The sequence below is a fragment of the Brienomyrus brachyistius genome, chromosome 1 (assembly GCF_023856365.1).
Source record: "Brienomyrus brachyistius isolate T26 chromosome 1, BBRACH_0.4, whole genome shotgun sequence".
Taxonomy (NCBI): Eukaryota; Metazoa; Chordata; class Actinopteri; order Osteoglossiformes; family Mormyridae; genus Brienomyrus; species Brienomyrus brachyistius.
This window is the reverse complement of record NC_064533.1, coordinates 33,795,161-33,823,062: the sequence shown is the minus strand read 5'-3', so window position 1 is coordinate 33,823,062 and position 27,902 is coordinate 33,795,161. Positions and strand designations below refer to the sequence as shown.

General features: G+C 38.2%; 2 protein-coding genes across 2 annotated transcripts; one reads left to right on the top strand and one right to left on the bottom strand.

Moving 5' to 3' along the window:
• Positions 1-72: 72 nt before the first annotated feature.
• On the top strand, positions 73-15,173 carry ccdc93 (coiled-coil domain containing 93). The gene is made up of 23 exons (XM_049006003.1): positions 73-216; positions 605-718; positions 961-1,055; positions 1,252-1,363; positions 2,573-2,671; positions 2,769-2,825; positions 3,181-3,281; positions 4,890-4,926; positions 5,080-5,169; positions 6,304-6,354; positions 6,782-6,868; positions 7,401-7,517; positions 7,765-7,827; positions 9,457-9,530; positions 9,998-10,079; positions 10,323-10,397; positions 10,482-10,553; positions 11,357-11,465; positions 11,816-11,898; positions 12,467-12,504; positions 13,318-13,402; positions 13,744-13,857; positions 14,329-15,173. Exons 1-23 carry the CDS (start codon positions 133-135, stop codon positions 14,383-14,385), a joined length of 1,896 nt encoding a protein of 631 aa, XP_048861960.1. The 5' UTR covers positions 73-132; the 3' UTR covers positions 14,386-15,173.
• An 863-nt stretch (positions 15,174-16,036) lies between these two features.
• On the bottom strand, positions 16,037-24,828 carry ddx18 (DEAD (Asp-Glu-Ala-Asp) box polypeptide 18). Its single transcript, XM_049006002.1, has 14 exons — positions 24,656-24,828; positions 24,082-24,273; positions 23,583-23,762; positions 22,178-22,313; positions 21,762-21,862; positions 21,139-21,338; positions 20,834-20,948; positions 20,171-20,310; positions 19,877-20,038; positions 19,580-19,732; positions 18,542-18,655; positions 18,341-18,397; positions 18,067-18,244; positions 16,037-16,556 (listed from the first exon to the last, which is right to left on the bottom strand). Exons 1-14 carry the CDS (start codon positions 24,780-24,782, stop codon positions 16,411-16,413), a joined length of 2,001 nt encoding a protein of 666 aa, XP_048861959.1. The 5' UTR covers positions 24,783-24,828; the 3' UTR covers positions 16,037-16,410.
• Between the last annotated feature and the right edge of the window lie 3,074 nt (positions 24,829-27,902).

The following is a 27,902-nucleotide window of genomic DNA, read 5'->3' as shown; positions in this document are numbered from 1 at the left end:
CATTTTTAGAATAGCGCGTTCAAAAGCTGCCGCCCGGTACCTTCTACCTAAACAGCCCAATTGCAAGTGAAAACTGCGAACCTGGCAACCCTGGTGACATGTGCTGTTCACGTGATTTCGCTGTAGCTCAACATGGCGGCGGTGTCTGTGTTCCATAGGGTACGAGCAGGATCGAAAATCGGAGTTCAATATGACCAAGATGGCAATCTTATCCAGGTGACAACATGATTTTATGTTGGTATCTACAAATGAACACCTTAAGTTACTAAGATTGTATTTTGTTGTGTAGAAAATGCCATATTTTGACTCGCTTATACTATGTAGCGAGTTAGCGGAATCTTAGCTACCTGTATAGTTTAAAAAAAACAGTATAAATTCTTTTGTTTTCTAAATGTTTGAATGGTTTTGCGTCTTATGTGCTAATATATTCAATTAAGAAGACATTGATTTCTACGTTTGTTCATTTTTAAGTTGCTAATTTGTTGTCAGTAGTGAGCTTATGTGTTTTACATGCTATGTTATATTTCTAATAATGTATTAAATGTTCACAGGATTTTTTGTCTTTCTACAAATAGACATAAATAGTTCCTGGTTCGTTTTGCAGGTTGAGACGCGTGAAGATGAAGAACAGAGCAATAAGCTGTCTGAGATCCTGGAGCTCTTTTTGGCCGCCGGATACTTTCGAGCTCGGATTAAGGGCTTGTTACCTTTCGACAAGGTTGTGAGACGCTAACTTCAAGTGAAAATAGTGAATATCTTACGTTTTGCATTTATAACTTAACGTACGTTTGAACCACAACGTAAGAAAAAGCTTGTTTGAAAATATTTACGTGTACTTAAAGTACTGCATCGCATTACTATTGTGCAGTAATAAACGACAATAACTTTTCATCAAGTGCAACACTTAGCAATATGCTTTAAACTAATTTAAATATATTAATCCAAAACATTTTATAACAGGTCGTCGGAGGAATGACCTGGTGCATAACAACCTGTAATTTTGACATTGATGTCGATCTTCTTTTTCAAGAGAACTCAACCATTGGTCAGAAAATGTAAGTCCCTCAGTTGTTTTTCCTCGGAAAAATATATTGTGTTTAATAATAAAAAACGTGTATTTTTACAAACTGTATCATACATCTATATTGAAATTGTATAAAAACTTGTTTAGAAACAACCAAATCCGAAGTCTGTTTTCAAACAAAAAAAAACAGCTATTCGTTATAATGCCTTTGTCTCATTTTGTTTCAGAGCCCTCACTGAGAAAATCGTGTCAGTCCTTCCCAAAATGAAATGTCCCCATCGCTTGGAACCTCACCAGATTCAAGGGCTGGATTTTATCCACATCTTCCCTGTTGTGCAGGTAATGTGTCAAAAGTGCAAATCATGACTACAAGTTTGCAGCATAAAACTAATTATTCCCTGTTACTTGACATTGTTTGAAGTTGATGTCTTTGAATGTTTGTTTTTTCCAGTGCAGACTACAGCTTTTACAGCTATATAAGCTGAACCTCTCATTTTGAGCTTTCCAGCAAGCTATATCTAGCCATCCATCTGTAAAAGTTAGTTAGTTTTAATTATCTTTTTTTTTTTTTTGCTTTCTGGAGTGTAGAAAGGGCACTATATCTCAAAGGGAAAATAAAAATAATAAAAAATCTGAACTCTGGAAGGTACTGCCAGATTTCATGGTGGTGATGCAAAGGCCATTTGTTGAATTAAAATGGAATGACCCTTAATCTTTTTATACAGACATTAATGATGATTGTAGTGTTGAATATTTGATATAACACAGGAGATCATGAGATGAACAATAGGTGAACGTGTGGAAAGACCACTAATGTGTGTTGCTCTGTAAGCTTGCACACAGTCACATATGTGATGTGCAGTTGTTGTCTTTATTTTTAGTTATAGTATAATTTTTTTTAGAATAATGTTATTGCTTATTGTTTTTTTATATAGGAATTTTAGTACTAATATTTCAGAATTGTGCTGGTTACACTCCAGATACTAGAGCTTTTATTGTATGGCACTATATGAAACCTTGGGTGCTCAGTGAATAGAACTGCTGTCTCACATCTTTTGGGTTGGTGGTTTCAGTCCTGCCACCACTCTGTATGTGTGGAGTTTGTCTGTTCTCTGCGTATCACATAGGATTCCTGTGGATATTTCATTTTCCATCCACAATTCATTGATTTTTGGCTAGGCTAGCTGCCATCTGTAAATTGCTCATAGCATATGATTGTGTAGGTGTGTGCCCTGTAATGGACTGGCATCACATTCAGGGTTTGCCCCTGCTTTGTGGCCTCTGTTGGGATATGCTTTAGGTCCTTGCACAACCCTAACCAGGATGAATGGATGCAATGAACTACTCATTCCTCTACCGAGTCAGTCAGTAGGATAAACCCATCAATGAATATAGATGACTGTGCACTTTGCTGCCATCTATTGATGGCAGAATGGACTCAGTCCTTGCAGTCTTTACAAAAACCATTTTACAGATATTTTTTTAATTAGTTTTTGTCTTCTTTCATTATTGTAGTGTAATTTGAAGTTTATGTGCCCCTTGTTTTAGTGGCTAGTAAAGCGTGCTATAGAAACAAGAGAAGAGATGGGGGACTACATCCGGGCGTATTCTGTTTCACAGTTCCAGAAGACTCACAGTACCCCAGAGGTAAACTTGCTATAGAATGTAGCATCATCGCTAGCAGTAATGTTCACTGTTTTTGAGCAATTTCATTGTTATATCCCACATAACTTTGTTCTCATAGGATAATGAGTTCATGCAGAGGAAAGAAAAAGCAATAAAAACAGTAATGGGTGTTTCTGTAAGTACATATTCTGGTTAATTCTTCCTTAAAATTGAAAATGAGAATTATATTTTTGATTCCAAAAATACATTAAACCATAAACTTGTCTTTCCTCATGAATGCTGAAAAAATGAAAATGAAAATCATAAGCTTTTTCCATCCATTTCTGTTCACTTATGTAACAAATAAAGCAACAATGGGTATTGCTATCTTTTATGTACGAGCGTATTGAATATTATAGTGAAGAACAAGTGTGTTGATGATGTAAAATTGTCTTAATTGTACTCCATGATTCTTTTGAAACTCAAAATATACTTGTAGAAGTATACTTCAAGTATGAATAAAGTATACTTATTCTTGTTCATCCTAACAGGAAGTTTATAAGCCACAGAGGAAGTACAAAAGGCTGATGGAAGCAGCAGCCCTGGTGGACGAGGAGTCTAAAGTCCACTCTACTCTTCTGGAGTATGGGCGGTAAGTTGTGTTCTGTTTTCATTAATTGTAAACGAAGTGGCACATTCTTATGTTGATCGGCATACTCTGAGTCTCGTATAAGGCCCAGCCTTTGTTCTCCACATTGGATATGTTTATATGTGAATCTGGCTTTAAAGACATGAAATGTGAATCATGTCTTCATTGTTTTCAGGATTAGACGTTGCATTGGATTTTTTTGATACTGTTGCTAGACCAGAATTTCTGTTAATGAAGCATACACATCTGCGTAGATGATTACATCTGCAACTGCAATCAATTAGTATTTGAGAGTTCAATGGATATATTAGAAGTAATTTTTTTTTGCAGTCCATATTAGTCTGAGACCAGCAATTAATGGAATAGCTCACCAGAATCATATCCTATTTTGCTTTTGCCCTTAGCCTAACTGATTTATAATTTTTTTTGCTTGATTTTAATTGTTCCAAAAGAGTTTCAGAGTTTATCCCGTGAGTATGTTCCGAGTGCAGTTGGACTGCTGAACCTGGAGTGTTGTTTTGAATGTTTTGCAAAGCAATAACTTGAAGTGAAATTAAACAGAAGGATGGACTCTATCTGCATGGGCACCATGATGATTCCTGTCTGTACTGAAAACTCACTGGAAGCTTTCCTCTGGTTTTGTTCAGTGTTAACCTGCTGCGCTAATTATGATCAGGTGGACATTCATACTGATCAGTTCCTGTGAAGCTCTTGTTTTAAAGCTGATTAGAACTGTCTGCAGTTGTATAATGGATTGAAACAGTGTAGAAATACATTTGTAATGAAATTACATGAATAATTTTTAATGAAAATACTTTACAAGTGAACTATTAGTCAGCCTCTTTGTGCTGCTGGTGTTAGCTGAAGGAGAATGAAGCATTAATGTGCTTATTTGTAAAGGGCTTGTTGGATGCTAGTTAAGCTTCCCACATGCCTGATAGGCCTGATTTGAGGGGCAACTCTAACTTAGCCTGTCCTTAATAAAATAAATGTCATTTGTTTGCTGTAGTCTTATTCTTTAAAAATGGTGACTGGGTTATAGTAGTGTATCTATTATTGCTATAAATTACATTGTGACTGTGTAAATGTGCTGTTTGTAAGACTATCAATGCTGCCCTTAGTTTGGCTCTTGCAATGAATATTGTTTGTCTTTGAAGTGTTATTTTATGTTTCTGTATAATCTGGTGCTTCAAGCAAGACCAGCCCCTTACCCTGGTCCTACTTAAAGAAATAATTTGAAGCTTGTTTAGTGATAATATATGGTCTGATTTTAACTAATTACATATTAATCCAAAACACCAACTTCTTGAATTACAATGCTTGAAAGTATCGTCTCACTATACATCCAGTGTAACTACGCGCGTTATCATATTTAATGCATATTGGATTGTGTTCGTAAATTCAAACTGCTGGTGTGTCAGGTGACGACACGCTCTTTCGACAGTAGTGAATAATCTGCTTGTTGGAGTTTTCCTCACTTTAATAACTATTTCTGACATTGTCTTTACACTTGTCTGCGAGTGAATCAAATTATGCATGTTCTTGAACTTTACTGACAGCATCACTATGGCCGTAATGAATCTTGCTGATGACTATGTATTTACCCCACAGGCGTTATGTATTTAGCAAAGCATCAAAACAAGATAAGGTTAGTATGTTTTGAATAATTAATTGAAATGTGAGGAGAAAAAAAAATAGGATGTATGTTTGACTGTCCAGGTCAAATAAATGTTTTATTAATTTAGAATGTGGAAAAGTAGAGAAATGGTTAAAGATATTATGAGTTTTGTCTTTGGTACAGGAGAATGACAAAAAAGTATCCTTGGGACATGGTGTTCCTGGAGGGAGGGCAGAGGTGTCGGAAGAAGAGGAATTGCAGGCAGCTGAGGAGGTTGGCTTTGGATTCTGGCTTTTATCTGTGGATTTTGAATCCAGTTAAGCTTTCTTGATCTTTGAATCATAAAACATTATTCATATGAGCAATTAGTTTGCATCTAATCCAGGGGTGGGGAACCTCAATCAGCCAATAGCAGTGGGTCTCCAGGACTGTGGTTGAGAACTGCTGTTTTGTTATTGGCTGATGGAGAGAGGTCATCCCAAAAAGCTGCACCCACACCGGCCTTCCATGGAACAGGTTCCCCACCCTTGATCTAATCCTTACATACTGCATCAGTCAGGTGTCTTTTATATCATAAAAACCCTGGGTTTGACCATAGGTGATTTTTCTGGGGCGTGCAATTGCACCTCCTTCTTGTCAGATGCAAATGCTATTTGAATATATTGAGTTAAATTATATTATACGACGGTTAGTTCCGCAGTAAGAGTGTAAACTGAACTTTTCAGTCTGCCTGATCTCTTCATCACTTCAGGGCCACAATATTTTCATTATCAGACCTGCAGCATGGTTTTAATTTACAATGCAAAGTTATTGCACTAGTAAGCTGGCTAGTTGTTTCACTGCTGGTACCAGCAGTATTAGACAAAACTATTCCGGGTACAGACTGAATTTTCTGGGTATGTGGAAGGGTTTGATGCAGTAGCCTGTCCCACTTTCGCTGACATTATGAGAACTATTTTTCTTTGCTGTGATATGTTGAGTACGACCGCACTCCTTCTCGTATGTTATTGCTTAATTATAAAGTTATATTTGTAACACAAATGATGTGTATGTTTTCACCATTGTTTTTCCGTCTTTATTTATCTGCATCAGCCACATGTGCACTAGGGGGTGGGTGAGGTTGAGTGCTGATGGTGGCTTTCACCTGACCGAAATATTGAAAGTGATCTCCTTTTGAGGTGCTGATTGCTCTTATTCGATCATCAACGGTCAAGCTAAATTTCCCCCCCCCTTCATGCCCCCACTCTATTTGGTGAAGCATCTGCCTCTCAAAGTCTCTGCACCTGCCCCTTAAGTCTCGCCTTGCACCCCTGAGGAGGGAGGCCTGTGGGTTTGGCCATTACTGCAACCTTGGAATGTATGTCTGTTCATATGCATTTATGACACTATATTTTTCTTCTATTATAGTTGCGTATTAAAACTCTGATGACTGGCATGGCTGCAATGGCAAAAGAGGACGTAAGACTTGCACAATTTTTATTGAGAATATAAAAAAAAGACAACTACTCCTTGTTTAATGAACGAGTTCGATTCCAATGACCAGGTTGTTTAGTGAAATTGTTCCAAAATGAAAATCATGGTAGCCTATCATTACTGCAATTGCACTTACTTTCCTTCAGCTTTCCATAATAAATTCCTTTTTTCCTTCATGGTGTGGACATTAACAAAATTTTGTACATTCTACTTAAAAGATGTCTCTCATTCTAGTGTGCACTGCTGTCAGGAATACAAAATATTTTACATGAATGCTTGTATTTGTCAGAAAATTAATTTTATTACCTTCATAACTGAGGTAGTCAATAAATGAGGAGTTGTACTCTGAATATTCATTAGGGCTATAGTTTGAATGGTTTAATTTAGATTTTTCAAATGTTACCTCTTATAGGGGAGGCTAACAGCCAGTACTGTGGGCCACATCGTGGGCCTACAGTCTGAAGAGATCAAGCAGATGGCCTTGGACTATGCAGACAAGGTGGGTGTAACAATTTGGATGTAGAAATCTTAGGATCATTCTCACCATGTTGGGCAAATATATCAATGTTAGTAGAATATTTAACAGAATAAATATAATTGCTTTTTGAATTTGACATATAGGGGGCAGCACTGTTGCCTCACACCTCTGGGACCCGGGTTCGAGTCTCCGTCTGGGTCACGTGTGTCAAGTTTGCATGTTCTCCCCATGTCGTCGTGGGGTTTTCTCCGGGTACTCCTGTTTCCCCCCCCCCCCCCCCACCATTCACAGTCCAAAGACATGCTGAGGCTAATTGGAGTTGCTAAACTGCCCGTAGGAGTGCATGTGTGAGTGAATGGTGTGTGAGTGTGCCCTGCGATGGGCTGGCCCCCCATCCTGGGTTGTTCCCTGCTTCGTGCCCATAGCTTCCGGGATAGGCTCCAGAACCCCCCGCGATCCAGTAGGAAAAAGCGGTTTGGACAATGGATGGATCGAATTTGACATATAAAGCTGGCCCAAGAGTGACATAACTGTTGTTTTTTTTTTTTTTCAGCAATCTGAACGATTAATGGAAGACCAGACCGATGGCTATGGTCCAACTCAGCAGCACCGTAGACTTGTGGCTTCTCTTAACAAGCAGATTCAGCAGAAGACCAAGCAACTGGAAGAGGTATCTTTGCCAGGCCGTTTTTGTACTCTTACTGTCATGGTTGCATGATCAAGCTAGAATGTTTCGATTCTTATTATACACATAGTCACAAACATGTTGCCTGTAGGCAGCATGCATGTTAACTGCACTGAAAGTGAGTACTTTAGATCAGTCAGTTAACCCTAGTTAAATTATATTTTCTCAGGTGTCTGTTTTTTTTTTTTAACATAAAAGTATTCTATTGTGTTGACTGGCCTTTTGTCTTTAGCTACAGGCCAAACAGTTGGAGGCCCAGGCAGGATGTGAAGAAGCCAAGGGCAAACTGACAGAGGTAAGAAGTGTCAGTACTGCCAGTACTGTGACGCTCAGGGATAGAAAGGACCGGCCCTGCACTCAGGCTGTCAAAAGAACTTTCTGAGGCCATTGGTAGAAGCAAACACACTGTGCTGGTTTGGGAGGTACTTGGCAGCATGTTAACATATAAGCAGAGTTGATGTTTATGTGTTTATGTCAACAGATAGCTAATATTCAGCATTGCCTTTTCTCAAGAAATTGATTTTATATGATCATATTTACCGTTTCCTATACAAACACTCCTCATTTAGCAACTACCGTGAAACTCCAATATATGGGCACCTCCCTCTACCGGGCAGCCACTGGGCACGTGCAAATTAATTTTACACAACCAGCAGCTGTTGTTACGAGCCTGTCTAGGGTTGGGGCATAACAGAGTGAAAGGGGACGTGGAGTAAGGGAAGAACAGGGAAAATCAGAAATTCAATAAACCAAACAAATCATACACAGTAATATCCATCAAAGAAAAGCAAACCAACAACAATAATAAATAAGTGAGCAGACCTCCCGAGACGCCTTGTGGTCAGCGTTTCACTTCAGAAGACGGAAGTGACGAATTCTGCATACAGAGAGTTGTGGGCGGTGTCTGCTCGTGGAGGCGGAACGAACGTTGAATTCAAGGCAAGCTAGGGGATGAGGCTGTGGGCGGAGCTGAACTTACAGTGGCGTAATAAAACTGTGCAAAATCTATGGCTTCAAAAAGGACGCGTAGTGTCATGTCCCTCCAAAAGAAGCTCGATATCATTACAGAGATACGAAAAGGAAAATCACACAGAGATGTTACAGACCAAAGATGTTACTATGGTAGGTGATATTTGGAAGAGCAAAGAAAAAATCCAGCTCACTTGATGCTGGTTAAAAACTGGATGACCACTGCAAGAATAAAACAGGATGATTCGCTATCTCAGACTGAAATAACATCCTATTATAAGCCTTGCACCTCATAAATGTCATGTAGTTTGTATCTGTACACATGTACATATACTCTGTACTGTACTGTTCATGTATTTCTAAGTTACGGGCATTTCTTTCTTGCGGGCACCCCTCAGTCCCATTCTGCCCGGATAAGGGAGGTTTGACTGTACCTCATTTAGCAACTATTTTCAAATACAACAATAATTAAAAATTTATTTTCCAACCAATGTGCCATTTATGACCAAATTTTATACACCTGAAAATAATGCACGCAGGAGTGAGAGAGATCTTTGCAGTACAATGTACAAAATGTTGGTTAAAATGTTCACCTCTTGAAGGGTAAAACAAATAAGTATGTAAGGCTAAAGTAAAGCGGTAAGCACAATCATGGTAATGCCCAGGCTGCGGTGATGATTCTGCTTAACAGCCTGATCGTTGAAACCTCCTGGCCCGCAAACTGCCCTTGTTGTTGCATTACACAACTCTGATCATGCATGCAGATTTACAAAGCACAAACATACATTGCCTGTTAAGTTTTAGCGAAGGAACAACTGGGATCTAGGATTGGAAGGTGGTCTTTTGAACTGATTACTTTTGTCTGGTACAGTATATAGATATGAAGCAAATTCTTCATAACTGAATAGTTCAGTCATGGTTAATAGTTTCTTCTGTGGGTTTTTTCTCTAATAAGGCTATGGAACTAACAGAGAAGTTGGAGAAAGAGCTGTGCACTCTGGAAGCAGTAGAGTCCCAGGCTGATTCTGGGTATGTAAAACTGGTTTCTACAGAATTAGTTGAATAGGTTAACTGTCTGTTTGTTGATGCATTAATAAGTTGGTAGTGATCCTTGAGAGTGTCTGAATTTGTAGGCCAGTACAGACTCAGCAGAAGTATTAGATGCATTGCCTCATCTAGAGAGCAGTGCACTAGCCAGAGTGAGAAAATAAGTTCATTGATAGAGGACCGTGGGAATCGGCACCAAACTAAATGTTTTGTGCATCAGCACTTCTGTGTGTAATCCATCAGCCTCTGAAAACGTCTCATGAGCTTTATCGGCTTCCCCCCTGCACATAGTTTTGTAAATTCATTGTGACTTTTAACAACTTTTAGCATGCTTTGCAGTATATGGTTTGGTTTCTCATGTTACACTGGGGTTTAGTTATAGATTTAAAGACTAATTATAGAACAACCCTACTCTCAACAAAGCATTAAGGTATGTTGGTATTTTCTAGAATCCTTGAGAAATTGAGAGCCCTTGTCGCCATGAATGAGAAACTGAAGAATCAAGAACAGGAGTTCAGAACCCATTGTAAGGTAAGTGTTATGTTGATGGAACTGTTTTTCTTCTCCCTGTAAAATACAACTGGAATTAGGGTAACATTTGAACCTCATGCTATCAGACTCCCTCCTGAATCAGTGAATAATAGAAAGTGAGGTATAAATTGTGCAATATCAGGTTGACATGTATGGTGAGTTCTTCAAACAGTGTAAGGAATTTTCTAGGTGTAGCTCCCAACTTTCCTTTGAGAACTTTACTAAAAGGTTGTTACCTTTTAGGAAGAGATGGTTCGTTTGCAGCAGATCATCGAGAACTTGAAAATGGAGTCAGGTGGTGATGGTAGTGATGAGAAGGTAATCCACTGTTTTGTATACTAAAGAGCCCTTTGGGAATCATGAGATATGACTGCTTGTAATCTTACTTCTTGTTCTATCCAGGAGAGGAACAAGCTGATTGAAAAGCAGTATGACATAGATCGAGAGAAACTTCAGAAGATCAGACTGTTACTGGTAACTAGTCCCTCTGGCTGTGTGCAGATCTGCATCAGTGATCAGTTTTCAAGTAAAGCACTGGTTAGGGCACTGGAAACACACAAATCACCAACTTTTGATAATGTAATTATGTATTTTAAAGTTTCAGCGTCCCTGCACCTCTCAGTAGGATAATGGGAAGGATGGATAGATTGAAGAAGTGTAATTGTATAATGCTGTGTTCTAAGCTAGATAGTTGAAAACTGGGAAGAAAAAAGTAATAATAATAAAAAATATGTGTGTGTGTGTATGTATGTGTATATATATGTGTGTAGAGAGAAAGAGCATTAACTGAAAAAAGCTGGATATGAATAATTGTACCTTGTCGCTAATTTTATAATGGAAGCTAAACAGCCATACAACAGAAGAAATTGCTGAATCCCTGGCATTTCTCAGGGGCAGATGTTTCCCGATACCATTGCAGAACCTCAATTATTATGACTGATTCGAAAATTCATAAAAAGAATTGGAAACTCATTTGCTTGTATATCATTAATATGCAGTGTGCATATTCTTAGTGTCATGAACATGAATTCTACCAGCGGAAACTCGCATCTGCATGCATAGATATACTGTATTTTCAAATATGTTTTTACTCTGTAATTCACATAGAAACAGGAAGATGTCCTTTATTGTCATTCTGTATGACAGACCCTTTTTTAAATTACCGTATCCAGATCTGCATCATTTTCGTTATCTATACTGTTGCCCTGCATTCTTTTTGCCAAAAACCATACTGCCGGGCCAACAATCCATTTGCCCTCATGTCTGGTCTCGTCTAGGCCCGAAGAAACAGGGAAATTGCCATACTGCAGAGGAAGATTGATGAAGTGCCGAGTCGTGCGGAACTAACCCAGTATCAGAAGAGATTTATTGAGCTTTATGGGCAGGGTATGTACTCTGCTGTTTGCTTTGTGTTGTACTTGTTTTGGGTGTTTTCCTTTTTTAAATTGTTGGTTGCCAGAACTGTCATTTAACCCTTAGATGTCTTTCCCATTTAATACTTCTGCACAACCACTCTGTTTACGCAAAAATCTCCATTGTTTAATATCAATCTATATGGTTTAGCGTATCATTAATACTTCAAGCTTTCTGACTCTGAAAAGCTTGTGAGTTGTGGATTTTCAGTCTTTTTTTTTAAACTGGCTAAAAGTCTATCATAAAGCACAGCCAAGTTATTGTATATAATTGGTATATGATTTTTCAGAAGGAAAAAATATTTGACATAAAAAAAACGTTAGTTTCAGCAACACACAAGGAAACCAAACAGTTCTTCACCCTGTACAACACACTGGATGACAAGAAAGTGTTTTTGGAAAAAGAGGTAAGATCTTTAAAAATATATACAAGTTTCCCCATACCCTGTCTGTTTTAGTTGTTGGTGAATAAATGCTTCTCATTCATTATGGTGGTGAAGATTGATTGTTTGGAACCTGTTTGACAGAAGCCTGTCGGATATGAGAAAATTGCATCAGTACTGATAAGCAGCGTTTTACAAGCTGTCGTTAGTGCCAACGGCATATTTGCAGATATTTATGGATGAACGATAACATGGAAGAAAATATCAGAAGTGGTTTCTCAGAAGGTTCCTTGTATTGTAAAGCTTGACTGGAACATTATGTTCTCTCAGCACCATTTCAAGAAGACAGAACATGACTGTAACTCAAACTGCACAAATTAACATGAAGGGTTTGACTGTTTGGAAGGATTTCGCTTCAGCAGCAACTTGAATGCTTCACTCTCATTTTTGTTACTGATTTAGGAATCATAAATTTCAACTTGAGCACCAGTTTTTCACAATTTAGTTGTAATATGATACAGAATATAATTAGTATTTAATACTGTTCAGATGTCCTGGGGATGATTTTACAGTTTTGCTGTTCTCTCTTTAGGTGAACTTGCTAAATTCCATCCATGACAATTTTCAACAGTGAGTATATTTTTTTTCCGTCCAAGAAGTAATACATGTATCAGCATGGGATGTTCAATTAAACTGAAACACCTGGTTTTAAACCACAATAATTTATTTGCATGGTCTAGGGCCACATTTACAGCCAATACAGTATCAGATCATCTTGTGAATGACAGATGCAAGTCCTATACAGTGGCCAGAAGGATTTTGAGCTATTGCTCTTGCAAAACAGTGGCCAGGTCACCAAGTAATGCTGGTGGAGGAAAACGTTTCCTCACTCGCTCCTCCTAAACACCCCAAAAGTGACTCAGTAATATTCAGATCTGGTGCCTGCAGACCGTGGGAGATGTTCAGCTTCATTTTTGTATTTATCAGACTGCTCTGTCACCAGTTTTGCTGTGTGTGGTGGTGCATTATCACCCTTATACATGGCATCACCTTCAGAGTAGAATGTTTGAACCATTGGATGAATATGGTCCTCCAGAATGGTTTGGTAGCCCTTGGCAGTGACGCACACCAACAATTTTTGTCTTCTTTTGAACTCCCATTATGTTATGTGAATTGCAGTATTTAATGTACAGCTGTGCTATTGCTCCACTTATTCTTACTGATGGAATGTCCAGTCAGTGAAGATGGTGACCAGACTGCGCTCACACAGATGTGAAACCTCAAACTCTGTATTGGTTTGTTTCATTGTCCAAACCTTGCAGTAATATTATGACTTGTACATCTTCTGTACACATCTGTGTTTCGTTTTTAATGATTCGGGAAGGATCTGCTGCTCTATGCATAATGCCAGTGATTTCCTTTTGTTAATTATTTGTTACACAGAGCTATGGCATCTTCTGGAGCTAAAGAGCAATTCCTCCGGCAAATGGAGCAGATTGTGGAGGGAATCAAGCAAAACAGAATGAAGGTGCTAATTTTTCTTCATACAGCTTCAGTGTTTCCCACTTGCATCTTTTAAATGATAGAATGTAATGTGTATATACAGCACATAGCAAAGTGTAAAAGCATGGAAAGCTTAATTTTGAATGCTGTATTCATTTTGAAATCATAATGACTCTACCTTCTTTTACCTTTTTTTTTCATTGGTTTTAAAATTCAAAAGATTTGAAGAAGATGTAGTCTGTGTTCCCACTGAGAGAACAATGCATTTTGTATGAAAGCTTTAGAATCATAGTTTCAGTTGGCAGGTTAAATCCTTTCATTTCATAGATTTGACCTGGTCTGTCACTTTCCCACACCTCACTACAGATGGAAAAGAAGAAGCAGGAGAATAAAATGAGGAGGGACCAACTCAACGATGAGTATTTAGAGCTTCTTGAAAAGCAGAGGCTGTATTTTAAGACAATCAAGGACTTCAAAGAGGTAGGGTTTTTCTATGTGTTTCTAGACTGAAAATCATTTTGATTACAGGAATCTAGTATATTTTTCACACAGCTGTCTTTAGCATTACTTGGGTATAGTATATTCATTAATGCTCTTCTACACAAAGCATTGTTAGTGACCTATGAAACTTGCCAGATGCATTTGCTATTACCCATTGCAATTTCCTTTCCCCCGCAAAGTTGCACAAATTGGCCAGATGGTGGTGCAACACTTCATCTGTTACAGATGGACCTGCAGATATTCATTGCCAAAACAAGCCAATATTTTCACAAATTTTCAAATGCATCCATCTTTAATGTTTTTGCTAATTTCCAATTAATAGGTTATGAATTACTCTGTAAAAATAACAAAACTGGCTACATTAACTGAATGATTAAACTCTAAAAGCAAGACTCACACCCTATTTAATGTGCCAATGATTAAGTAATATCTCTGCCTGTTTACCCTTAGGAATGCAGGAAGAACGAGATGTTGCTGTCCAAGCTACGAGCAAAGGGTGCTTTGTAGCATACTTAAGGACTTCCACTTCCCCTGGAATTATTTCATGTGTTACACATTACTGGCCCACCTTTGTCTGAAGTGTTTATTACAAGGTCATTCCCATTTGTGAATTCCTGTACAAAATTGTATTTTGTGCATATTTTTCTGATTAGCCAACAAGTAATCTTGCTGAGATTTATAAAGCACAATACTATTAAAATTCACTTTCTCATTATTTGGGTTAAAATTAAGCTGCTGTACATGCTGTACAGATATGCTTTATATCCACCTAATATGATTGACTTGTTGGATAATAGGTGACTTATTCCAGTGTATGATTTATTTGCTTGGTTGTATAAACCCTTGTGTACCCCCAGACACAGGAACTTATGTTGTGTAGTTCTGTACATGTCACTCAAACAACAGTTGTAATTACAATTAAAAGAATGGCGGAAAAAAAAACACTACTTGGGAAAAGTTCTTACAGGAACATCTGTAGTAACTAGCCATCCCAAGGAATCTATGTAGCTCCCTTTTGGTGGTAGGGACTGTAAGCCCAGTGATCCTTGTTTAGATTCCCATATAGAAAATACCCATCAGTGGTACTCCATCCCAATCTTTACCAGTATCCAAACAGTACTTCTGCAACATAGATTTAAGTCTGATGCAATCTTTCCAGAGCTTCTTGGGACTCCAAGAACACATTTTTTTGATATACTTTGACTTTGGCACATTTAGAGAGGTGTATGCATTCCAGGAGCATCGGAAATTGGGTCTCCCCCCCCTCCCCAGTTAATAAATAAATACATAATTAAGACCGTGTTCTTATCTTTCCTTATGAACCTGTACATTACTGAGCCCAATTCGCTCCGCATTCAGAACGTAAGGACGAAACCTAACAGATTGCAGTCATGTATCAAAAATGATTTTCTCATATGGATCAGTTTTTTAGTTAAGTGATGTTTGGTTATGAAACTACCCTTAATGATGTCGACTTATTTAAAACAAGTATGAGCCAACAACAGCTATGAGACAGCTAAGAGAAGCTCGGACCATTCTTACAAAAGAATACCTTACAGAAAATATACTCGAACCTTTTGGGAAACACATCGGAGTGATGAGAAAACTTAAGGTAAAACGTACAAACAATGTAGTGTTAAGGTTTCGGGAAACTGGGCCCTGCTCTTTTTCATTCACCCAATCTTACTGGACAAGTCAGTACAGGATAAAAAAATAAAAAATCACCACATTCTAAGTAGCTTCAAATGAAAGAAGACTATGAAGCACTAATATTTCAAACTGTACTTATTTTTCTTTCTTAGTCATTTTTAAATTCTTAAGATATCGTACTGCCAGCGTCATCTGCATGGGACGTGTGTATAATGCCGCTGCACGTTTGTTAGCTTGCGCTCCCTAGTACTGCATGTGCCGTTACCTGTGTTGTATGCGTAATCCTGACGTACTCCAGTGTTGTGTAATGACCTAACGTGTGTGAGCCTTCCCGTTAGTGTGAAACCTCCCCGCATTTGCCTGCCATGTTTGCCTGTGTTATTGTTCCTGTTTGTGTGGTCCTTTTTAGGACTAATGTAATGAGTGTGAATCAGTCTCTGCTCGTCTTTGTTCACCACACAATGCCTCGGTCTGCCCGGCGCCAGAATATTAACAAAGATACTGGAAATAGCTTCCACTGAGATTTATTATAGAATACGATTATGAATGAGCTTCTTGTTTGTACATGTAAATGATTTAAATGCTGAAGAGCTGCATTCAGTTTTCAGGAAAAAGCCTTGTTAACACATTAGTAATGAGCATCACCAATTGATTTTTATATCCATGAACAAATGAATTCCAGTAGAATTCCACATATGAAAAGGGAGGGAAAATGGAAAACATGAAAAATGAATCCTCAAACTAAGAGGTAAAATGGGACACAAGTATCTCTGCAGGCAGATTACTGGCAAAAAAGGAATGATGACATCTAAAATTAAGCTCAGGCAGCATCATGAAACTGGCAGGGGAAATGCAAAAGGAATATTCCTAGTTGAATTTGCTTCAGCGGGAAAACTGCCTTTTGTCGCTCTTCCCTTTGGCGACATGTTTGAAGATCCGGGATTTCTGCACATTCTTTGATTTTTGGTAGCCAAAGCCACCACCACCTCCTCTCTTCTGCATCTTAACCCCTTTGCTACTATGCACATCTGGTTGAGAACACTGGTTAAGGAAATAGATGCAAAAAGTTGCCTTTAAAAAGCCAAGACAGGCAGCAGCAATAACGTAAATAGGGAAAATATACACAAAATTGATGACTGGCAGGATGCTCGGCCAATCATTTCATTTGATCCGACAAATTATTGGTCATATTTTTCTTAGACCCATATGAGAATGTAATGATGAGTTTCTATACCCTGTGGATTTCTCACCTTTTTGTGTGCTATCAGCTTCTGTATCTATTATTTATACTTTAGTTTTAGTTATCTGTGGACTGGCAACCTAGCTCAAAATATCAAACATAGTTCCTAATCTACAATCACATTTAACAATCTGCAACCAGGGGGGTAATTAAACTCGTCTAGCTTACATTATGTAGAAAATGCTGATGTTACAACGTTGTGAATTTTGCTTTACTAAATTAGCGTGATGCAGTATCAAATGTCACTTTGTTGTACCTCAAAACCGTTCTTCCCAAATCCAACACGACAGTACTTTGCCAACTTACTTCGAAGAGCAGCTCTCGTTCCCTCGTCAGACACTAACTGATACAAATTGCTATGATTTGCTGAATGGTCCTTCAATCAAACTATACTATACCAAACGGACCTGTGTGTGTAGTGCGCATGTGTTTTTTCCCTCCCAGATCAGGGCTACAGTTCCGTTCGCTCTTGTACCCGTAGTATATATTTTAGTATCATTTTAATCTGACAAAGGGGGGATGCCTTTTTTGGTGTAAAACAGCAATATAACTTTCAATATAATAGTTAGACGTCCAGAGGCTTTCACGAGCGCCGGGCAGTTCGCCGCGTGCTGTGTGGACGGCACCTAATGTGTCAGTTGCGAGTAATTTGCGTATTTCCCCTCACTTCCAATCGTGTACTATCGCTATTCTCTTCCTTTTACTGTCTCGAGGTGCCCTGAGCTGTGTATGCAGCCCCCCCCCTCCTGCTGCAGACTGAAACAGCACCAGCAAGAAGCGTCAGCGTGACCAGCTGCTTTTTGCGTACTTTAGAGCAACAAATCGTATCGGCGTACTTTGGCGTAAAAATGTGTGCCTGATACGCAAAATGCGGGCAGGTCGGTAAGGTGCTTGTTTCAAGAACCTCAGAAATTATATATATTACATACACACATACCTACATACATACCTACACACACACACACACATACCTACACACACCTGCACACACACACACACACACACACACATACCTACATACACACATACCTACATACATACCCTACATACATACCCTACATACATACCCTACACACACATACCTACATACATACCCTACACACACATACCTACATACATACCCTACACACACATACCTACATACATACCCTACACACACATACCTACATACATACCCTACACACACATACATACCTACATACATACATACATACACATACATACACACACATACATACCTACACACATACCTACATAGTACAATGTGACAACCCTGGTTTGGTGAATAGAAAGGATACTGAGGTCAACATATGGTGGCACTTTGAAGCCAAAGGACAATGCCACCTGGGGGAGGTTGAGGTTGTTGACATTGTAGATCTGCTTCAGGGAGTGAGAGTCATAGGCTCGCACGTAGGACTTGTAGGCCTCCTGGGCTGACTTGTGCAGGTAGTAGTTCTTCTCAATAAGTTTCTCCAGCTACAGGAGAAACAGAAGAAATGCCAAGGTCAATCCAGTTTTTTTTTTTTTTTTTACCTGAAAATGATTTGCATTTTGAGATTACAATAGATTTACCTGGTTCTGGATATCAGATATCTTAGTCCATGAGAATTCAAACTCACTCAGTGGTACCTGAAATTGAGGTTCAGTCAAAATCTCATCCACAAAAACAAACAATATAGTCAAACGTTCATCTGACATAAGCAATTTTTTCATAGATAATGCATATGGCTTCATACAATATTATTACAATCAGACATGATTATGAAACTATACCTTTGCTTGTTTCAAGAACCGCAGAAAACCTAGTTCTTCAGGCCGAAGTATTAGAAGGGCATGACCTCTTCCATTAATTCCACGTGCTGTCCTGCCAACACGGTGGATGTATTCCTAATAGATCAAAATATTCAGTTTAATAAAATTAAGCTTTAGCAGATCAGAGGTAAAATCTGGTCTTGAAGTAGGGCTGGGCAATATGGCAAAAAAAAAAATATATTTTTTCACATCCATCAGTCACGATACAATTGAAGTCATTAGTTCTTTACTCCAAGGCTCCATTTTTTACATAAAATTCCCTTAGGATTCCCCTTACACAGATTCAGAACAAGAAAAAAAACACTACAAATTGAAACGACCACAAACTTCCATCTATTTTTAATACAAAAATTAACTTTTCTATTGTCACTTCCTACAATGACAAAACACTGGCAATATGGTTTTCTCTGACTGCCTCATTGCTTCAACTGAATGGTTTTGGCTGGTAGTTTCTCATTTGTCCTGCTTTTCTTCAGACTGAAAACAGAAACCCCTGTTGATGGTGACTGTAATGCTCTTGCATTCTGTGTGTTCTACTGGATGGCAAAGCTGTAAGTGAAATAAGTTTGCAGTTTTTCCTCAGTTTAGTTAGCGCAAGTTTTTGGCAGAGATCACAATACACAGCACCAGTTTGCTGTATGTCAGATTTAAAATGACCAAAACACTGCTACACTACAGTCTTTTCACCTTGTTTATCCACAAAATCTTTTTTTTTTTTAAAGATGTGGCTGCTGAGTTGTTGCTTTATTCACCAAAACGTGAATCATTTCCTCTGATGGAGTACTCATCTGTTACAAAACTCACATACATTATCAACAGTAACATGTGCTGTGCTCTGCCAACTCAGTTAACCTTGCTCTGCGTACAAAGGTTGTGTTGGTTTCTGTGTTGTGATTGCTTGATATCACACATCAACCTATGTTTTTTATGAACAGCGTATCAAAGTTTCTCATTTTGCATCCTTTTATGGCACACGGCACACAACCAATCAATGATCACCTTTGGGTCATCAGGTGGATCATACTGGATGATCCAATCCACCTCTGGAATATCCAGGCCCCTTGCAGCAACATCTGTACAGAGCAGGATGCCCGAGTCAGCGTTGCAGAACTGGAAGAAGGTGGTAGTGCGCTTCGTCTGCTTCTGCTTGCCCTATTTAACATCAAAATGAGATAAAGCGCTCATGTAATGAACATACAAAACAAAACGACATTGCAGTAGTTTCACAATGATTTTAAAACAAGCATATGCCCATTAGAACTGTGAATCTTTTAAACAAGTACTATGTACACTTACATGAATAGCCATCACAGGAAGATCAATGTAGTTAAGCAGCTCATAGTGGAACTTGACTGACATGCAGGAGGAGAAGAACACCATAAGCTTCTTCTTGCGGTTCTTTTTCAGGAAGGTGAACAGCAGCAAGAACCTCTTCTCAGAAGGACAAACCACATAGCCCTGAAACAACAATCGCCATCGCTTTAGTTATCTAAAGACAATTGCATATAATGTGACCCATTCAGAATGCAATCAGAACCAAATTAGCTCCTTAAGTGGCAACATGGATCCAAGTGCTTCAATGAGACTTACCTGCTCTAGTCCATCCACTGTCGCCGTGTCTTTGTTGTCATCGACCCCCACATATAAGGGCTGTTTCTTAAGAGAAATCCTGGCTAGATCTTCCACCTTGCGGGTTTGTGTAGCAGAAAAAAGCATCGTCTGCCTCCGCTCTGATGGGGTGGTAACCGGAGTGAGTTAGCTTCTATTTCTACAGTTACAGAATCATCATGTACTTTATAAACTAGGGTTGGGGCAATTCTTGAATGAATTCACCATGAATGTACCTCAGGAAAGGCCCCAACCCTGACAAACTACATAAAGGCTTTTTTAAACCCCAACATAAAATGCATACATTACTATGCATTAAATTATAGTACATCTGACACCACTAAAAACCATTCCTCAGGTTTATTCACTCATATCAAATCTAATACTGTTCTAGCAATATTTAAAGGTGAGTTATGTCTTTGGCAATTAAATCATGGTGTGAAAGAAGCCAAGAGTCCCACTACTGATTTATCTAATTTATGGGAAACAGTAACCTTCTTAGTTTAACTAATCTGTTCAATAATCCCCATACATAATATGTTTAGAGCCTTATACAATAATTTCCCAGTGTAACACGGCCTAGATTTCAAAGCATGTCTTAACTTGAAAAACATTTACTAATAAGTTTTCCGTAACACCACATACTTGGCAAAAGCTTAATTATCTGCTTTAGCTCTTCTTCAAATCCCACTTCAAGAATACGGTCAGCTTCATCGATGATCAGGCACTGAAGGTTCTTGTACATAAACCCAGGAGTGTTCTAAAAGACAGCACATTCAGACACATGTATAACTATTTGTCACATTTCAATAAAAACTCCAATGACTCTAGGGACACTGACTGACCCTATGCTGTAATCCTCGTTTGAATGTGAATTCAGACAAAAGCTTTTTCTAAATAAATGTAAAAAACTCCAGAGAAATACTCAATGAGCAGTAGAATCAGGGCACCTGCAAGTGGTCCAGCAGTCTTCCAGGGGTGGCAACCAGAATGTTGACTCCATTAGCCAGTTTCTGCGCCTCAGCAGAGCGATTGCTGCCACCCATAATCAGTCCAAACGTGTGCACGTGCTGGGTCATCAGCTCCTTCATCACCCCGTATGTCTGCATGGCCAGCTCCCGGGTGGGCGACAAGATGATGACACCAGTACCTGAGGGTAGGCGCATCAGAATGTACTCATGTGTCTCAGCTAAACACCTTCAACTTCATACCAGAAACATTCTGCTGCTCATTAATTTAAATAGTGAGTGCAATGCAATTTTCATATCCATAGTACATTAAACTCATTCATGTTCCCACAACAGCTAGTCCAGCACAGTCTTGCAGTGAGTTTGAAGCCTATCCTTGTGTGTCAAGGTTGGCTAAACCCCAAATTGGATCTTTCTGCATCATGGGGTATGCAAGCAGGTACACAAATGTGGCAACTTAGATAAATTTATAAAAAAAAACTATTTGAACTCCAGGAGAACTGGCAAAATAGACGGTGCCATGGCAGAAACGAATCCCACAACCCTGTAGGTGTGACACTACAAAGGCATGTCTAAACGGGACTAGAAAAGTAGTAGAATCTCACCATTTCTGGGCATGAACCTAAGCTTGTAGATCAGTTCAATGGATGGAATCAGGAAAGCCAGAGTTTTCCCACTTCCTGTTTTAGCAGCCGCCAATACATCTCTGCATAATAAAACCAACAAAGAACTATAAAATTAAGCCACAACATTCTCTTGCCAATATATAAACTTATGACCAAAGCTTGTTAAAATCCCTGACTGACGGACTGATAACATGCAAAACGTTTTTTTTCCCCCCATTTTAAATTTTGGTATTGGTACGGTTCACATAATTCCAGTCTCATAATTATCATTAGCCCATTTGTGCAGAACTTAACACTTTCATATTTCAAAAATATCTAGCAAACCATTGTGTAAATCACCTAAGATATATCTAGCAAAAGAAATCATAACCAACAGTCGACCCATATATTCTTACCTGCCCTCCAACAAGGGTCGTATTGTCTTGTGCTGGATTTCTGTCATATGTTCGAAGCCCATGTCCTTCACCCCTTTCAGAGTGTTCTCACTCACCAACCCATCCAAAGACGCAAAGGACGTGTCTTCAAAAGCACCTGTGCATCACAGCAAAAACAATATTAAACAGATAAACAGTGCAATGGCATCAGTCACTCTGCTACACATAACCACACATTCACCACACACGCTCTGATCAAGATTTTTTGTTATTTGCTGGTACCAAGCCCTAATATTTTCTATTCTGGTTAAACAAACACCAGTACAGACTTAAAGCACGTTAACATCAGTTAAACCAAAATAACCTGATGAAGGCCTTGGGTTGAAACATTGTAAAATAAAAAGAACCTAACATAACCAACATAACTTATTTAAGATATGCTTGAAAATTGCTTAGTTCAGTATTAGGAAGATAACCTGCACCATAGCATTCCTTTAATCATTTAAAAATACTGAACCGACCTAGTCTAATAAAAAGCTTCCACAAATTAAAACACTGACCAGAGAGATAATTCTGCAAAGAATGTCATTTAAAAGCATAGTTCCACTTACAAGTGATGTGAGCAGCAACATTCACACACACACAAACCCAAAGCTCCCTAAGGGTCATTCCATGTCAAATCTTCACACTCTCGGACCTCATCATTACGGATTTTAATGAAACTTGGCATGCTGATTTGGCCACATGAGTAACCCATGAAACTGAAATTAGGCGGTTTTGGGATCAATATTGAAGAAGATTTAAGCAAACAAAGTTTTAACTTTTTTTTTTTTGGGGGGGGGGGGGGGGGGGGGCTATGACTTTGACTGGCTATATTTACCTTTACGTAAGCTGCACAGAAGTGGTCCTTATATTGTTTTAAAGCTATTTAAAGCTCTATAGATTGGACACATAATATGCCATCCCCATATGAATAATTACTATGTAATAAAGATTAAAATACTAAATTCAATAACAAAAAAAATATATATTTCAAAATTGATCTTTTTTTTTACTAAAGCTAGATCATAATATCATGAACATCTCCAGAAAATTTGGTCTTTGGTTTTTGAATTGTTGCCGAGATGTCATTACTTATGTGAAATGTGTATCAAAACCACAATTCCTTACAATGCTGTTAGCAGTAGTAGAATAGCAGTTAGTGATTAATGCATGATACAGAGTTATTTTTCATGACGACTACTATTGCCAGAACTAGCTTTGGAAATATTTAAAATTGAAAAGTGTTTAATTACTATCAAAAATTAATAAAAAGACAATATTACCAAAGTAACTGAAAAAAAAGAGAATTAGACTTACAGTAAAATCCCATTATAATGGACTTCAAGGAACCTGACAAATTCTATTCTTTGCTTTAACTTTATACCTGTCAGCCCCAATGGAAGGTCTGGTCCATTATCTTCATCCTTTTCATCTGATGTTCCCTCTTCTTCAGACTCATTTTCACAGTCCACTTCTCCAGGTTTCTCTGTGCCCTCTGTACTTTCTTTGCAGTCCAACTTCTCCTGCCCAGTATCTTCATCCTGTGTTTTGGCTTTTTTTGCACCTTATTAAAAAGCAATATGAACATAAGACACACACACAAATACACATTAACATATAACTGAAAAATGAGTCATATCTCAAAAGGCACATTCAAGTGGGGGGGTGGGAAGATGGGACATTGCTTCATCCGCCCTCCAAAAAGAATTAGACAATCACATTTAAATGATCGAGTTGTGTCCCCCCAATATCAAACTCTGTCCTACGCCCTTGTGTATAAGGTGTACAACAACATTATCATGTAATTCTCAAAACATGCTGAAAAAATTAAGCTACACTTAAACACATTTAAAACGTTTTGAAATCATTCAAAAACGAAATACCTGTATCACCAGCACTGTTGGCTAGTTTTCTTTTCTTCTTCACAGAACTATCAATTTCTTTACTTTCATTCAGAGATGGAAATGAACACTTTTTTAATTTCTTCGTTGTCTTCATATGCCTTTTCTCTGTAATATTTTCATTTTCCGGACTGTTTTCAGCAGGGGCTTCATCTGTTACATTTCCGGCACTTTCTGAAACGAGGTAATTTAAAAATCTTACTTTTACCGTTACAATAAGGGGGAAATTCTATATTTTTTTAAAAAATATATTTTTATCCTAAGTCGACGATTAAGTGGCATCCCATCAAACCAACCAGCGTGCGTGCAATACAGGCTAGATCAGTTTTTAAAAATCATCAAAAATTGGATAAGAATAATAATAAAAAGAGCGAAAACTCCTGCAAAGGTTACATGTAAGCAATTGCCTCAGTTAGTTTTCAAGAAATCCTTATTTCTAAAGCTGAAGAGTTAAATACTACAATAATCACAAAAATACTCATAAGACATCAGACATTTATCCAACCCATTATGTTAGCGGACTTAAAACCCATATTAATAATCAAAAACGAATTACCATTGTCGTCATTCTCTTCTTTGAGTTGTGTTTCTTTGAGATGTACATTTAATAAATTCCTTTTTTTATTTTTTTCACTTCTTTTTTGAATTTTCTTCCGGAGAAGTTTCATCTGCAGGTCCGCCATACTTGCACACGTGCTCGTTTACGGACCCACGTGCTACCGTATGCTATTTACGTAACAGAAATAGGACGCTGAATAGGTGTCCATGGTATTGCCGGTCAGAAATTATGTGGACATCTGCATCAATATAGGCATTCATCATTACATTGATTTAGACGATGCATTATCCAATGCGACGTTCAACTTACGAAGGAGGATTGTCCACTCCCTGGAGCAATTTGGGTTATTTGGTTAGTAAATGTTTATTTGCTCAAAAATTTTATAAAATTTGACATTTTTTTTAATATATCCAATTGAACAGAGTAAAGTCTTACAAAGAATTATTTTTTAACAAAAAGATACTGATATCTTATTGGTTTAGCTATCCACACAATGTCACAGCCACATATCCTACATTATACGCCTTATATTTACTGTTTTCCCTGGACGGGGAATATATGAGGTTTTAGGACCGATTCACTGCTACGGACGATTTGCTTGTTACATTATTTTTAAAACTTAGCAGAAGCATTTTATGGGTGATGAATTGGAACTGAATAAATTTTGAGACAAATCGTTCCAAAACGCAATGCAGACGACATGTGAATGTGATGTCAAAAAGTATTTAATGGATTATATTACTGCTTCACCAAACATATTATATGGATGCAGATCTAAATCTTATTTTATTATGAGACATAGTGTGCCAAAAATGAAACAGCAACTGTAGTAGGCACTGAAGCTGTGTTTCATATGTCCGCGTGTTCACTAATGGTATGACGTTCGCGAATGATTCATTCTTGCATTTACATGGAAATCCATGCGTAACGCCTACATACGTTACATTTGTACTCCTACAAGATTTCATATAGTCCAAAAAAGTGATCATTTCAAAATAAAAGCATCATCGACTCCTAACCACAAACATCCATACGTTTTCTTTATCCACTTATACTATTCAGGGTGACGGGGGTTCTGGAGCCTATCCTAGAGGCTACGGGTGCAAGGCAGGGAACAACCTAGGATTGGGTTCCCAATCCACTGCAGGGCAAACTCACAAACCATTTGATTGCGATATCATATTGGAGAAAAATAACTTAGTTACATTTAATAATTGGTGTTCAAGGTAAATGTAAGTGGATTTTCACTTGTATTCATCCACATCCATTATTTGTTGTGAACTGTTAACAAGTTTGTCTCAGTATTGCGCTGACGGTTTCTTCTAAATCCTCAATTACAGTTGTGTTCTATACATGCACGCCAGTAGGTGGCGATAAAGAACCTTACATAAGGGTTGAGTGTGAAGTGAAAGAAGGGTAATGTAGGACTGATTCTTGAATGGTTTGTGTTCCACTATTATCTTTACATAAAGACATAGGACAATATTACTTAACATCTGTTTGGCTTCCTCCTATGATAAAAAGCATAAACAGTTAAAGATTATGAAAATATAAATGGTCTTAACAGCTGATTACTCTTTTGGCAAAATGCAGCCAAAGATTAACAAATATATGTATTTGTTCAAGGGGGCGGCATGGTGGTGCAGTGGTTAGCACTGTCGCCTCACACCTATGGAACCCGGGTTCGAGTCTCCGCTTGGGTCACATGTGTGCGGAGTTTGCATGTTCTCCCCGTGTCGTCGTGGGGTTTCCTCCGGGTACTCCGGTTTCCCCCCACAGTCCAAAAACATGCTGAGGCTAATTGGAGTTGCTGAATTGCCCGTAGGTGTGCATGTGTGAGTGAATGGTGTGTGAGTGTGCCCTGCGATGGGCTGGCCCCCCATCCTGGGTTGTTCCCTGCCTCGTGCCCATTGATTCCGGGATAGGCTCCGGACCCCCCGCAACCCAATAGGATAAGCGGTTTGGAAAATGGATGGATGGATGGATGTATTTGTTCAATGGCTTTTTATTATCACAGGGAATACAAACACATTGGTTCATTGGATTCAGGTTCAAATTATGCTTAATCATGTCTGTTAATCATGTTAATCAAAAGTGTCTCCTAGTCCTTTGCTCCCTGTTCGGTCATTGTTCTCTGTCCATATGAGTTTGCCCTGCCCGTTCCTTCTTATAAACATCCCTACAAGGGGTTTCACTTGCAAACAGCCTGCATTTGAGTTGTCCTTCCCCCGCTCCAATGTGACAGCAGCAATCAAATGTTATTAGCTTTTAAACTGTTTGTGTTCAAAAAGTTGCAATGAGATTCATAAATTTAGTTTGAAGAGACTAAAGCTTGTGTTGAGGCTGTTGTGGAAATACCTGTTGCCATTTTTATATTACCAAAAAAGAACTTTCGCTTCAAATAAATGTTTATTTATTTAAAAATAGTCCATTTCAGTGTAATATGCTATAGCCAGATCCTTACACTTATATATATATATATATATATATATATATATATATATATATATATATATATATCCCACTGAGACCAGAGAGAATAATTGAGCTCAGTGAGTGGAAAGTGGATGATTCAGTCATTCTCAAAAATTCCTACTGTGTTGTATATATGCATTTATATCAGTGTCCAATTACTTTTAAATATTCCAGATATAAACTAATAATTATAGCTGTAGCTGGTCTCCTTTGTATGAAATTTACAAGAAAACAGTTGTCACATATTGTTTTACTTACAAACAATAGATGGGGCAACTTCTACAAGTTGGCGTTGCACTCCACACTCATTGGCCTACAGCTGGAGACTTGCCTGTCATGTCTTGGAAATATACGTTATTTGGTTGATACATTTCATATACTAGGCTGATGTTATACTGCTACATATAATCTTGCGCTGGATATTTCACCTAGTAGGTGGTAGGCTACTGGACCTAAGCTGAATCTTTAGAGTAGCAATAAGTCTGTGGTCAGAATTCACAAACTGGGCACTTCTGTAGGCTCTGCAATTCTACAGGAGTTTCCAGTTGTCTGCCCATGAGGATGTGATCGATCTCCTTTGCAACACTACCAGTATTGGGGCTCCAATCCAAGATTCAAGATGCTTTAATTGTCACATGCATAGTTATACAGCTACAACCACTTTTTTGACTGTGCAACTATTGGAATAATTTAAGAAGAAATAAGCAAGAATCCAGTTACAAAGGATATAATTAAAAATAATAATAATAAAAATAGAACTTTCAACATA